At 36.5% G+C, this 13,960-nt stretch overlaps 2 protein-coding genes across 2 annotated transcripts; both read left to right on the top strand.

The window, feature by feature from the left end:
- Nucleotides 1-1,051: 1,051 nt before the first annotated feature.
- Nucleotides 1,052-8,919, top strand: LOC110171128 (deoxyhypusine synthase-like). The gene is made up of 10 exons (XM_020936821.2): nt 1,052-1,752; nt 2,326-2,527; nt 2,921-3,085; nt 4,672-4,793; nt 6,266-6,362; nt 6,472-6,558; nt 7,109-7,214; nt 7,658-7,761; nt 7,875-8,000; nt 8,094-8,919. The coding sequence occupies exons 2-10, from the start codon at nt 2,339-2,341 to the stop codon at nt 8,184-8,186; spliced, it is 1,089 nt and encodes a 362-aa protein (XP_020792480.1). The 5' UTR covers nt 1,052-1,752; nt 2,326-2,338; the 3' UTR covers nt 8,187-8,919.
- An 866-nt stretch (nt 8,920-9,785) lies between these two features.
- Nucleotides 9,786-13,562, top strand: LOC110171140 (deoxyhypusine synthase-like). Its single transcript, XM_020936831.2, has 10 exons — nt 9,786-9,967; nt 10,273-10,469; nt 10,540-10,704; nt 11,117-11,238; nt 11,656-11,752; nt 11,832-11,918; nt 12,032-12,137; nt 12,404-12,507; nt 12,677-12,802; nt 13,141-13,562. Exons 2-10 carry the CDS (start codon nt 10,278-10,280, stop codon nt 13,222-13,224), a joined length of 1,083 nt encoding a protein of 360 aa, XP_020792490.1. The 5' UTR covers nt 9,786-9,967; nt 10,273-10,277; the 3' UTR covers nt 13,225-13,562.
- Nucleotides 13,563-13,960: the final 398 nt, after the last annotated feature.

Raw genomic sequence — 13,960 nt, forward strand, 5'->3', positions numbered from 1 at the left:
GGCTTGTGTCCTGATGGACACTGTTTATTTTAACAACACTGCTGTGATTGCAATTTGCTTTCCATATCAGATTTCAGCATTTTAAGAGCTGCTGAAAAAGTCTAGGCAGTTGTACAATAAAACAGATCATTTAGCGACCCAGGGCCACATTATTCAGAGAATGGGAACATGGCATGTTCAAATGATTGTTGGATTTCAGTTCCTGGTCTAACAATAGAATATACACGTCCGAGGCCTGGCTGTGGTTTGGCCTGAAATGAGTAGAGGAAAGTTAGTGTTACGAGGTATGGGTTTCTCATTGCATAAGGGCGTGTTGGGTTGCATTTGTGGTGCTGTTGATAAGTGAAAAGCCCATGTGCTGATGGCTGCAGAAACACTAGAGGTCGTGGTCGTCTTTGCCTTTCAACAATGGCCTCCTGTCACAACCTCTATGCCCGTCTCATATTGCCACAATTGATCAAATGTGGAACTCTGGACTTGACACAGGATGCAGAAATACTGAAATTTGAGGTACAATGGTTAAATTGGCCAACTCAGTGCCGTGTTTAAGACACTATCAAAAAATAAATAAATTAAAACTTAGTTCGAAATGATATGACAACACATTTTAAAGTTCAGATATAGACTAAAACAGGTTAATGTTAGACAATTGGTAACTAAGGCTGGGATCAGCCTCCTGAAAATGAATTTAATCATTGAAATGTCTCCAAAAGGGTGAAAACTAAGTGCAGTGTTCTACATGTCTTCCTGTCAGAACCTGGCTCATTGTGACTGGAGAGGCTGCATGTTTATAGCTTATTAGGGTAACTGCCTTTCTCAATTATTAACAAATGACTATTTGTTAATATAAGTTGACAGTAAAGTTAAGGTATACATGATTTTTTCCATGGGAAGTTAACCACCAGGTGTTAGGCTATATATATATATATATGTGTGTGTGTGTGTATATATATATATATATATATATATATATATATATATATATATACATAACACATATATATATATATACACACACACATATATATATATATACACACACATACATAAATATATATATAAATATATATATATATACACATATATCATATTCTATGTTTTTACCTGTTAGGTCCGTTAAGGACAGATCCTCATTTACCATGATGACCTGGTTTGCACTAAGTTCTGCATAGGAACTGTAGAGGGAAACTTTTTGATGTCTCTACATTGTCCCTTCAAATAAAGACTAAACTAAACTATATTCCACAAGCTTAAACAGAGTTTTCTTTACTTCTTGGGAAAATGATGGAAACTTGTTTAAAGTAACTAGTTTGTGTAGAGCAGAATTTCCTAAAGTTAGTGTTGTGGTAGAGTCTACAATTTGGTGCTGCTGTGTATTCAAAAAATAATATTTCTTCATAAATTTCTAACAAATGGTTACAACAAAAATGACGCAAAGCAAGAGCAAATATTGAAAAATTGTAGCCTAGTTACATTTCAAAGTAAAAGTTTAAGAGCACTACTAGAGACGGGAGACTAACAGTCCACTACTTCACTAACATAGCATTGCCAAAAGTATGTAAAATAATCTGCTACTGTTCAAGGAGAAACAGGAAAAGCAGAACATGCAGGCTGCACTGGATTCTGCATATTCTGCTCATTAACTATTTAAACCTAGGTTGATAAGGTTGCCTGCTCTATACTCTGTGGGGAACTGACAGAGCAACATCCCGAGGACAGACAATTCTAGGACAGCTGCTTACTGTACGCCAGGTATTTACTTCAACTTGTAACTTATTGACTATTTTTGCTTAAAAGTCTTTATTACGTGATATTGACTCTTGAGAGCTTTAAACCGTGTGTTAATGTTGTTAGCTCATTGAAAACACAGCTAGAGTTGTGTTTTGTTTCATTTACACATGTCTGAGTAATCCTTTTTCATTAGTCCGTCTACATCTCCAAAACTTTCTCTGTTCAACCTTGTGATGTCACAAAGCAGTAGTAAGTTAACAACTCCTTTTACCTTAAGTTCAGTAGAGATTGACAAGTCTGAAATCATCCAAATTATTCTAGTAAAGATGTGTGGAGTTTAAAAACACAGTGGAACACCTGTATTACCACAAGACATTACAAGAAAAGAACTCAGTGTAAATATGCAGGGTTTTTGTGTTAAACGTGTGTGATTGAAACAAAACACAACTCCAGGTATACTATTATTTGTGATGATGCAACAACATTTTAACATAGATCAGAAAATAGCATAATATAGGCCTTTTAATGTTAGAAATCTTGCAATAGACTTTTTCTTATCAATTGTATAAGCAAATGTTGTGTTATTTTGTTTAGATTTTCAAACAACATGGCTCTTCATAATCATGATCATGGTGATGTGTACCGTGAGTGTGACCCTGTCCCAGAGGAGACCCCTCAGATCAGAGGCTATGACTTTAACCTGGGAGTGGACCACAAAGCCCTACTCCAGTCTTACTACAACACAGGCTTCCAGGCCACACACTTTGGTCTGGCGGTCAATGAGATCAACAACATGGTGAGATCTAAGTTAAGATAAGTAGTAAATTAACATTTACAATACACCCAGTTTTAAAGCAGACTGTTCAATGTTTAATGTGGCGAGATGCTGCAAAAATATTACTTAAATATGAATTATGATTTGGCTAGACATAATACAATCTGATGAATAAAGACAAATGAAAGCAAACTATCATAATTTATTTAGATATTGCATTTCGTGTAAAGTCTGTTTTTGTAATATCAGAAAAAGATACTCAAGATACTTAGTGAAACTTAATGAAGAACAAGTGTGGTTTTCTTTCTGAGCTCAGTGTAATATTTAATGTCTTCTTAAATACAAAGAATGGTAATTGGTTGTGTCGTTTTACATTAATCCAACAAATGAATGCGGGAGGATTTGCACCCACAGATAAAGAAGAGGAAAGAGCCCGTGAAGAGAGAGAATGGACGAGTAGAAGAAGACCCCTCAGCCTGCCCCTGTCTGAGGAGCTGCACCATCTTCCTGAGCTACACCTCCAACCTGATCAGCAGTGGCATCAGAGAAACTATTCGCTACCTCGTGCAGCACCGAATGGTACAGCAGCGGATTTATCATTACTGATTTACTGAATTTATTCCTATAGCGAAATGTTTCTGTAGTTACCATAGTGGCACAATGCACACATTAGCAAACATAGACAAAAAATTTCAAGAAAAAATTTGCGGTGTAACGATATCCAAGACTCATGATATCGTCACGGTATGAACCTCACGTTATGATATTTACTGCGATATCGTGGGAAAGTTCACGATGTGGTGGAAAGGCTTACAATAAGGAATGTAACAATATCCAAATCTCTCTGTATATTTTCATGATATACATCTCATGGTACGATATTTGTTGCGATATTTTGTGGAGGCTAAACAGGAAAAACTGTTAATATTTTACTTTTTCCTCTTAAAATGCCTTGACAAGACTTAATCCAAAGAACTAAGACTTAAAAGTGCTTGTCGTCTGCACTGAAATTGGAGCAAAGGATCATGGTCTATGTAGTTCTCTCTGTATTTTTTTAGCTATTGCTGCACCATAACTCTTAATTTAAGCAAAGAGACTTGTGATTCGATATATATTGATGGTCCACGATGTTATTGTAAAAACTTTGACAATACGATATCACGATATTTCGGTTATTGTTACATCCCTAGAAAAAATACAAAATGGATTTAAACAACACATTTTCAGTAGCCTGTGATCAAAATGAGTGTTCAGTGTCCTGTTTAGGAGTTTGATTTTCAACAAAAAACATGAGAGTGATCAGGTGAATGAAGGCTGTATCAAGTGGTGGTTTGAATATTGTTTAATGAAGTTACACATTGAGTTGAAGCTTAAACACTGAGATCTTATCTGTTGAACAGTACCATTGTGTTTCCTATATAATGGGTAACCTATGTGCTTCTAAGCAAATTCCTTTGCTTTGTGGAGCTAACCAACTGTCTTATCTAAACAGACTTGGTGTGATTTACAATGGTTTGGAGGGGGTTGTCACTTCCCCCAAAGAAGAAATGCTGACACTTCAAGGCAACGATTCAAGGCGGGAACCTGCTCAACATATTATTAGCATATTCATATGGATGTTTATAAAAACTGGATTGAAGTATTCAGAAGGGGTCAGATGCCTGATGTAAGTCCTATGTAAGTTTGTAGGCAGTTAGGGACAACGATCTGACCCAGAGCTCTGTATTAGAATTGTATTGTCAGGGGAATAAATTTTTGTAATTTAAATTGATTGAGTCTAGTACTTTTTGATAGAACACGCCTAACAGTTTAACACGTTTTCAGTAGCCTGTGATCAAAATGAGTGTTCAGTGTCCTGTTTAGGAGTTTGATTTTCAACAAAAAACATGAGAGTGATCAGGTGAACTAGAAATAGCTGGCTAATGACTAATGAATGATGACTGCAATGGTATTTGAAAGGAACTCGTTTAAGAGCACAAATCAGCTCACCTGTTGTAGTTCCAGGTAAATCAGTTCTTTATGGCCAGGTTGTTGTTACAATAAAGCTTAATTTAAGACCCATGCACTGCTGATGACATTGAGTATAAATAATGGCACAGAATGGAGTGCTGGTTATTAAAATGATTTTTCTTCTACATTTGTTTGTTCTCCTTCTTTTCATTCAGGTGGATATCCTTGTGACCACAGCAGGAGGAGTCGAGGAAGACCTTATCAAATGTCTTGCCCCTGTTTATCTGGGAGATTTCAGAGCACCTGGCGTAGAGCTGTACAAGAGGGGCTTAAACAGGTTCACTACACTGTCCTGGACTTTAGGACTGCACAATCAAATAATTATTGCCATACTGGTTGACATAATACACATAATTAGGGTTGCACCGATATGACTCTGGTATCCGATACTGAAAAAAATGCTGAATTGCTGATTGATACCAGATTTCAAATATCGATTTAGACAATATCCTGGTTGAACATATGAACTGATGTAAAAAGTCGCTCAAAAAGTCTCAAAAAGTTCTAACTTTTTTCTATACAAAGTTGCTCTTTAGTTACTTGAGAGATAAATAACAGCTAGATAACACACAATGTCACAATAAGACATTTTGTGTTATTATATTTTTGTTTAAAGGAAGTAAATGCTGTTTTCAGTCTGTGGTGTCAATTGATATCGGCAGATACTTAAAGCCATAGTATCAAAACTGGTAACTGAAAAAGCTGGATTGGTACTGAAGTCTCTGCACTGGCTTTCCGTGAGATTCAGGATAGATTTTAAAGTACTTTAACTGGTTTATAAAGCTCTTAATGGTCTTTGTCCTATTTATTTATCTGATCTGCTTTTACCATATGAGCCTCTCGGACCCTCAAGTCCTCAGGCATTTATATTTTAATGTCCCAAGAGTCTAAACTAAATCTCATGCTGAGGCGTCATTTGCAGTAGTATTCTTTTTTGGGTTTTTTTTTGTTTTGTTTTAATAATAATAATAATTTCTTCATTTTTACAACAACCCAGGGGTGTCAAACTCAAATTCAAGAGAGCCAAAATTAAAAGGTGGGACTTGGTTGTGGGCCATACTAAATATTTATTGAAAAATTTCAACTACATCTGCATGTTTTCTCTTCTTTCGAGATATGTAATATTAAACCTTTTTTTATTAAAATAAATGTTTAATAATAGTTTTGCTTAAACACTGAATCCAGAACAAACATAATATAAAATAATAACAAAAATTTTAATAAATAATGTCTCTATAATCTATCTGTAGCTGCCGGGTCAGCTCTAATACATATTTGATATGATCTCGCGGGCCAAATATAATTTTATCGTGGGCCAAATTTGGCCCCTGGGCCTGGGTTTGACATGTTTGCTATAACCTTTAAGAGCTTTATGTGCTATGTTTCTGTCTAAATTGCTGTAAATATGGAAGAAACAACGGACTGAGTGTGAGGTTGCTGTTGTTTTAATCATTGTAATTTTTCTGTTGCATGTGAAGCACTTTATGCTACATTTCAAATGTATGAAAAGTGCTATACAAATAAAGTTTGACTGAGTTTGAACCCTGCACATAATGTTAGAAACATTGTGGCTAATGCTACAGTTCTCAATTAGATTTTTGATATTTAAGCCTAGACCAAAAATCACTTAAATGAATATTAAATTATTACATTTTCAGTTTAATTACTTATGAACAAGAAAAATATGTTTTTATATTATTGTTTGAGCGAATTGCTTACTAAAACCACTGTTGCTGATTTTATGAACAGGACTGGGAACACCCTGATGCCTGAATATAACTATCAAAAGTTTGAGGAGTGGATTGTGCCTGTTCTTAATCAGATGTTGTTAGAGCAGAATAGTCTGGTATGTTAACCCACTTCTCTTTGAAAATGCTCTTTAACATGACACTGATCAACTGACAGGGGATTTCCAGGATTCTAGATCTTACATTGTTTTTATTTGGCACATTCAGGGAATTAACTGGACACCCTCAAAGATGATTCATCGTCTAGGCAAAGAAATCAATCATCCAGACTCAGTGTATTATTGGGCCTACAGGGTGAGTGACTGACAACTCTTATAACTCATTAACTGTGTTATGTGAACTGACAAAGTTAGCAACAAAGATTATGTTTATCATGTATTAAAGTATACAATAATTACACCTTCACCCAGGTGATGGCTAGTTTAACGATTCATTAATTAGTGCAAGTAGGTTTTTCAGATATTGACAAAAACAAAAGTAATATCTGGATATTTCTTAGCTTTTGCCATTTGCAATAATCCACCACAAATTTTTTACGCTGTCCTTGCAAATGTCATGAATTAGACTCAAGTATGGTAAAAATGTAAATGATCTTTAAAATGAAAAAAACAAAATGTTGTAATTGTTAAAATTTGACTCTGTATCATGTATTGATTGCTCCTGCACCATCTTCTGTGGGTGTGCACATGTGTTTGTATTGTGCAAAAGCACTAGTCCACAAAATGTGGTGTCTAGGTAAAATGCCATATAGTACAAATGGTCTTTATTTCATTATTAATTAAATTATTTCATTTTATTACTTCTAGTCAAGACAAGAGAATTAAATGAACCTTTTGTGTTTCAGAATAGCATTCCTGTGTTTAGTCCCGCTCTGACAGATGGTGCTATTGGAGACATGTGTTACCTGTTCTCCAAAAAAAATCCAGGCCTTAATTTGGACATAATTGAAGGTAACTGAACCTTTATTTTGACATGTTTGAGTGCTCTATCAATCAAAGGGCCTGTTTCATGCCATCTTCTGATCTATGTTACAATGTTTTTTCCTCATCAAAAATATATCTATTTGTAGCTTATCACACAAACCCTGCATATTTAGGCTAAGTTCTTCTCTAAAAAGGAAAACACTGGTAATACAGGAGGTGCTCCACTATGTTTTTAAACTCCTGACATGAAACATCTTCATGAAAATTATCTGGATGATTTTACCCCTGGAATTGCATGTCTCTGTTGATCTAAAGGTTAAAGGTACCTCTTAACTTGAATACTACCACTTCATAACTGGGTTATTGGGTTTTTGAGAAGGTAACAATGTTATAACATGGCTTTAAGCTCAGAAGAATCAATTTTGTGTAATATAGGATCTTTGAATAGCAAATCCATTCTTTCATTACAGATTTTACTAGACTAAACAACCTTTCTGTGGCTGCCAATAGCACAGGTATCATTGCTCTTGGGGGAGGAGTTGCAAAACACCACATATTAAACGCTAATGCTTGGGTAAGTATTGCTTATAATAAAAATGTAACTGGTTCATATATGTGACAATATACACACTATATACACTAAGAATAGAACATGATTTTGCATTATTGCTTTGTTTGTTTCTGCAGAGAGATGGAGCGGACTATGCCGTTTATGTGAACACAGCACAGGAGTTTGACGGCTGTGATTCAGGGGCAGCTCCTGATGAGGCTGTGTCCTGGGGAAAAATCAGCCCAAATGCCAAACCGGTCAAGGTATACTTTTGTTGTAATAAATGAATAACTGTTCTCTGTATGGACTAATTCATGTTAACATTTCTTTTGCATGTGATGTCTGTCTCCTTATAGATATGTGCTGATGCCACCCTCGTATTTCCCTTGTTAGTTGCAGAGACATTTGCAGTCCAAGACAAGACAGCAGATTTAGTTGTTAATTTGTAAAACTAATCTTAATGCTAAACGTTTGCAGACTTGACAGACCAACCAACCTCTTCTATAGTTCGCTGTTTACCTCTTCCTATCAGCCATAATATTATGATCACCGACTGGGCATCTGGATTATTTTATCATAGCATTGCAGAAGACAAGAACATTTTGTCCTCAAACCAGTTTAACCAAGGCCATATCTCAATGGCTATAAGACTGGTCAAGAGCATGTTTATCACAATGGGAAGTGGAGCAGAAGAGGTCTGTTGTGGCTCAAACTGCTCCATATCTCTGTATTACCAAGAAAAAGGCTGTTATGATGGATATTAGTTAGGGATAGACTACATTGCTTCATTGCTTTTTAGTTCATGCAGGAAAATCTTGTGTTTTTTTTCAAAAGTCTTTCAGCCAAACGTTATTCTACCAGCTTGCCCCACAAGTTGGACTAACACTGCCAAACGCATGAACACATACAGATAAGGGCTGTGTTGTATTTTAGCCATTCTCATATGCAGCTTTTTGTCTTAAGTTGTTACTAAATTAGACAATATAAATTGACATTAGGTGTTTTGATGGTGAACTAGGGCAAGTAGGGGTAATGAGTATATATTGTGCTATTCAGATTTTATACTAATAATGAATAATCTTTTGTTATTTCATATTTGTAACTGATAATGATAGCCTGTTATTTATGATAATGTTATTTGGAGCCAATACAATACAAATACAGGGTTCTTGCTATATTTAAGAGGTGAGCATTTTTATTGTATCTACAATGTGTTGAGAATAAACTGTATTATTAGAAACTCTTGATTTCTTGCTTTTTTTTTTTTCTTTAAAATAGTGACAATACAAGATTGTGATGAGTACAGATACTGCATGGGTGTGCTAGAGGTTTAGTGCAATGAGGTGAAAAGTCCAGGCAAAGCAATCCTGATGCGAAGCACACCACCAAAGCAAAACTGTCGAGCAAGAAAGCTGCTCTAAGCATCTGAGTTATGGTGTTAGCTTAAGCAGCAGTCTGGCTCTGCTCCAAAAGTGAGGAGGGGGGGGTGGGGGCTGCCCTGGTACAGGGGGCTCTGCGGTGATGAGGGGAATCTGACTTTACAGCATTTTCACAACTCAGAATTTAACAACAAAATATTCATCACAAATTAACAAAACTAAAAAAGCAGTATGTGTATACAAATATATAAATTGTTTTATAATAATGTTTCACAATCCCATTTCTGGGAGAATGTATTGTTATTTAAATCATGATTTGGCATATTTGAGATCACTTATATGTGGAATAGTAAACAATGTGCTCAAAAGTCACTGTATAGGCGGAGTTTGTAGTGGGACAAAGCTCTGTAGACCCACCCCTAGTAGGCAGTACTTCCACCTCAGCGGCCAACCCACTTTCTCAGTGCCTGGCTTCATAAGTACATGTACATAATCTTGTATGTGTTGACACTGTCCACTGTGATGAGTGAGTAGTTTTCAGAAGGACTGCATTCATCCTTTACTGTGCATGGTGCAGCACTCTGCAGTGGATTAAGTCATCAGTCAGGGATGCCCCTTTCTTCTCCTGGCTGTAGGGAAACCCTGCATGCTGCTATATCATTGCTTTTCATTACATGTTTAGTCCCTCACTATCCAGCAGCTAAAAGAGGGAAAGGTAGCGGGTTGGATTAGTTGAACGCATTGGGCTCATTAACTATTAAACGTAGCTTGGTAAGAGTGGATCCGCTGGGACCTAACAGAGCATCGAGAGGAAGCAAACTTCACACATCCTCTGTCAGCAAAGTGTGCAGGTAATATTACTGCTCCTTTATCTGTGCGGCTGCGGCACATCTGCAGTGGGATGCTAAACTAAACACAAGTTTGTGTGGATTTTAAAGAGCATGTGATGAGTGGAGCTATTGGATAACTGCTAGACTCACTGTCACTTAATGCCGCTGGGTGTCCGGAGTAAGTTCGAAAGGTGACTCTTTAAAAGCTAATGTAAAGTAATCAGAGTCAAATAGTGCTGAGAGACACTTGGGTGTGAATGTACATTAGTCTCCCTTGTTACAATTTGATATAACAAGTCTAACTGAGGTGATATCTGATGTTTAAGACAAAATGGCACACAAGGATCATCCCATTCATGGAGAGCTGTACCGTGAGTGTGACCCTGTCCCAGAGGAGACCCCTCAGATCAGAGGCTATGACTTTAACCTGGGAGTGGATCACAAAGCCCTACTCCAGTCCTACTACAACACAGGCTTCCAGGCCACACACTTTGGTCTGGCGGTCACTGAGATCAACAACATGGTGAATTATGTTTTGATTTATAACCTGCTGTCGTGTTAACTACAGCCTTTAATCCAAACATCTACCACAGATAAAGAAGAGGAAGGAGCCTGTGAAGCGAGAGAATGGACAAGTAGAAGAAGACCCCTCAGCCTGCCCCTGTCTGAGGAGCTGCACCATCTTCCTGAGCTACACCTCCAATCTGATCAGCAGTGGCATCAGAGAAACCATTCGCTACCTCGTACAGCACCGAATGGTACTCAAATACTCACTAATAATAGGCGTACACATGCCAGTAAATGTAGACAATGTAAAATTATTTTTCAAATTCTGAACTGACTTCTATGATATTTTTATTTTTTTGAATATCACATCTTAGGTTGTACATAATTGACCCATTGTTATTACTAACCAGTATAGTTGATGCTGCTCTTTTACAAAGTACACACATACACATATCTTTCACTATTTACTATTGCTACTTCTGTAACTATTCCTACTTGCAGTGATACTGTTAGCCACAACTACTATAAGACTTGACCATAAAACGCAAAGTGGATTTCATGTTAATTTTATTAGGCCAAATACTGACTGTTTACCTCAACTAGTGTTGGGCATATTGGAACCTTTTCCCTGGCTCACTCAGTCAATTTAATGTCTCTGTACAGGTTGATGTGCTTGTGACCACAGCTGGAGGAATAGAAGAAGATCTTATCAAATGTCTGGGTCCAGTTTACCTTGGAGATTTCAAAATGTCTGGTAAAGAACTCTACAAGAAAGGCTTCAACAGGTCAGGACACCATATTTAGAAACCATAAATAAATATATGTAAACAAATTTAAACACAACGCAGCGGTGGTGCTCTTATAACCTGAAGGTGGTCAGTTAAATCTCACACATGAGCAGTACCCTGCTGCACTGCCTTAATTTTGGGGGTTCTTTTGGTGGTACTCAAGGTTCTTCATCATTTTAGACTTTGTTTTAATTAGATACATTGCATGTGTGCTATAGAAATGTATTCAACATCCCGACTTATGCTAAAACTGGTTTATTGCCAATTTTGACATTATTTAGTAAATGTTTCGGTGTGTTTTAGACCAGTTTAAGATTAGTTTTTGTGCCAGAATATCTGGTGGTACTTGGGAGACAAATATTTCATAAGGTGGTGCTTGGTGTAAAAGGTTTCAAAGCTGCTCTTTCATCACAGGACAGGCAACACCCTGATGCTGGATGATAACTATAAAAAATTTGACAAGTGGATCATGCCGATACTGGAGCAGATGCTAACAGAACAAAACACTCAGGTCAGTGCAGTATTTACCACAACACAAAGAATAACATAATCTACATATAATAGGCTACAGCCTATGCTTTTTCAATCAGGGCATTCACTGGACACCTTCCAAGATGATTCATCGCTTTGGTAAAGAAATCAACAACCCTGAGTCCGTGTACTACTGGGCCTATAAGGTGAACTAACGCACGTGATTTGTGTATTAAACAGAAAATTGTCTTTTGATTGAATTTTGTCAGTTGGCGCCCTCTTGTGGTACAGTAATGTAATGGCCTCTTTAATGTTTCAGAATAACATCCCAGTGTTCAGTCCTGCTCTGACTGATGGCGCTCTAGGAGATATGTTCTATCTGTTTTCAAGAGAGAGGCCAGGTCTAGTTTTGGACATTATTCAAGGTAACAGGGTGTTGTTGTTTTTTTGTTTTTTTTATAATGGTTTCTTACTTGAGACAATTTTCCAAATTTTGGGAGACAAACGTGAAATGGAACATGTTTAGCCTAAATGGTACATATTTATCGATTTATTTATAAATAAATAAATAGATCATCTTAATCAAAATTAAACTCTCTTCATTGCAGGCTTTTTAATCAACTTTTCAATGTGATGATTTTTTCCCTTTTTAATTTATTTCACAGTGTTATGTTTTTACTTATGGTTTCAGACATTACACGACTTTTGGAGATGGTGAATGCCTGCAACAGCTCAGGGATTATAGCTCTTGGAGGAGGAGTAGCTAAACATCACATCCTAAATGCTAATGCATGGGTAAGGTCATAATCATTACATTGCTACTTCTATATTAGTTCACTTTTATATTAAGCCTATCATTAAAAATACTGAATTATTAGTGTGATCAAAAGCATGTTATGGTAGATAAAAAGATGCTCTGAATGAATTGCATACTAGTAGCCTATACACAGAGTATGTGTTGTAGAGAGATGGAGCGGACTATGCCGTCTATGTCAACACAGCACATGAGTTTGACGGCTGTGATTCAGGGGCAGCTCCTGATGAGGCTGTGTCCTGGGGAAAAATCAGCCCAAACGCCAAACCAGTCAAGGTATTTTCACAACTTTCTACAGCAGTCTAAACTGAGCAAACAACATATTTATGCACATGATTCAGAGAGTGCTCTTAGGAGGAGGGGGTCCAAGCTTGAGCTGATACAGCTTCTGTCAAACCTATAAGGTTAATTGTTGTCATTGTTAAACTGACTTCACCATTGCTTAATTTAAGTTACCTGCAGAGGTGAACCTGACAGCAGCACCACACTCTGAACGTGTGCTGCCACATTAAAACATCATCTTTTGTAGAATACACGTTTGTACTGTACTTTTTATTTCATTTATTTCTCCTTTATATTACCATGACTTGACAATATCCTTCTAAACCTTTCAGGTTTGTGGAGATGCTACTATAATCTTCCCTTTGTTAGTGGCAGAAACATTTGCAGTTCAGGACAGGCTGAGGACTACAACTTGAATAAAGTCCAAAGTTGTATCTTAAAGGGTGCTTAATGGTCATGAGTAATTGATTATTATTGAAAATAAACAAATTTTTGCAAGTGATATGGTTGATAATGTCTAATTAACACATTTTGTAGGCTATATTTTATGTCAAAATAAACAATTGAGCAACATAATCTCAGGGAATGTAGCCATCTTTTTCAACTTGTAACATAAAAACAGTAGGCTACCAACATTTTGGCATTAATAATACAACAGGACTGCTATCACTACAATTAGTAGAAACATAGCCTATCTATAGTGAGATAGAGAAGAATTTGTATGTGACCTAAAATTATGCCCAGGACAACTATCTTAAAGGGACTATATTATTCTATTTTCTAATCTGAATATGTTATAATGTTGTTTCCTCATCACAAAGATATGTGGAATTGTGTTTAATTTAATTCACACATGTTTAACACACACATTCTCCAGATTAGGTCGAGGTCTTCTCTCACAAAAAACACTCTGTGATCTCATTTGTTAATAAAGGAATGCTCCACTGTTTTTTAAACACCTTGACTAAAATTATTTGGATAATTTTTGCCCTGAAATTGCTCATCTCTACTGAATTTATGGTAAAAGATACCTGTTAACGTCAAAACTACAGCTTCATGACATCACAAGGTGGAACAGAGCATTTTGAGCTGTAGACAGACTAATAATAACAGGATTACTCAAACATGTGTGAATTAAACAAAACCAAACAC

This window comes from Boleophthalmus pectinirostris, unplaced genomic scaffold, assembly GCF_026225935.1.
Source record: "Boleophthalmus pectinirostris isolate CB_2022bp ecotype Guang Dong unplaced genomic scaffold, ASM2622593v1 HiC_scaffold_17, whole genome shotgun sequence".
Taxonomy (NCBI): Eukaryota; Metazoa; Chordata; class Actinopteri; order Gobiiformes; family Gobiidae; genus Boleophthalmus; species Boleophthalmus pectinirostris.

What these genes read in the sequence shown, in the direction of transcription:
- LOC110171140 (XM_020936831.2), top strand. Translation starts at nt 10,278, where the DNA reads ATGGCACACAAGGATCATCCCATTCATGGAGAGCTGTACCGTGAGTGT. An exon ending in TCACTGAGATCAACAACATG is followed by an intron (nt 10,470 to 10,539) that starts GTGAATTATGTT and finishes CATCTACCACAG; the next exon opens with ATAAAGAAGAGGAAGGAGCC. An exon ending in ACCTCGTACAGCACCGAATG is followed by an intron (nt 10,705 to 11,116) that starts GTACTCAAATAC and finishes GTCTCTGTACAG; the next exon opens with GTTGATGTGCTTGTGACCAC.
- LOC110171128 (XM_020936821.2), top strand. Translation starts at nt 2,339, where the DNA reads ATGGCTCTTCATAATCATGATCATGGTGATGTGTACCGTGAGTGTGAC. An exon ending in TCAATGAGATCAACAACATG is followed by an intron (nt 2,528 to 2,920) that starts GTGAGATCTAAG and finishes TTGCACCCACAG; the next exon opens with ATAAAGAAGAGGAAAGAGCC. An exon ending in TGTTAGAGCAGAATAGTCTG is followed by an intron (nt 6,363 to 6,471) that starts GTATGTTAACCC and finishes TGGCACATTCAG; the next exon opens with GGAATTAACTGGACACCCTC.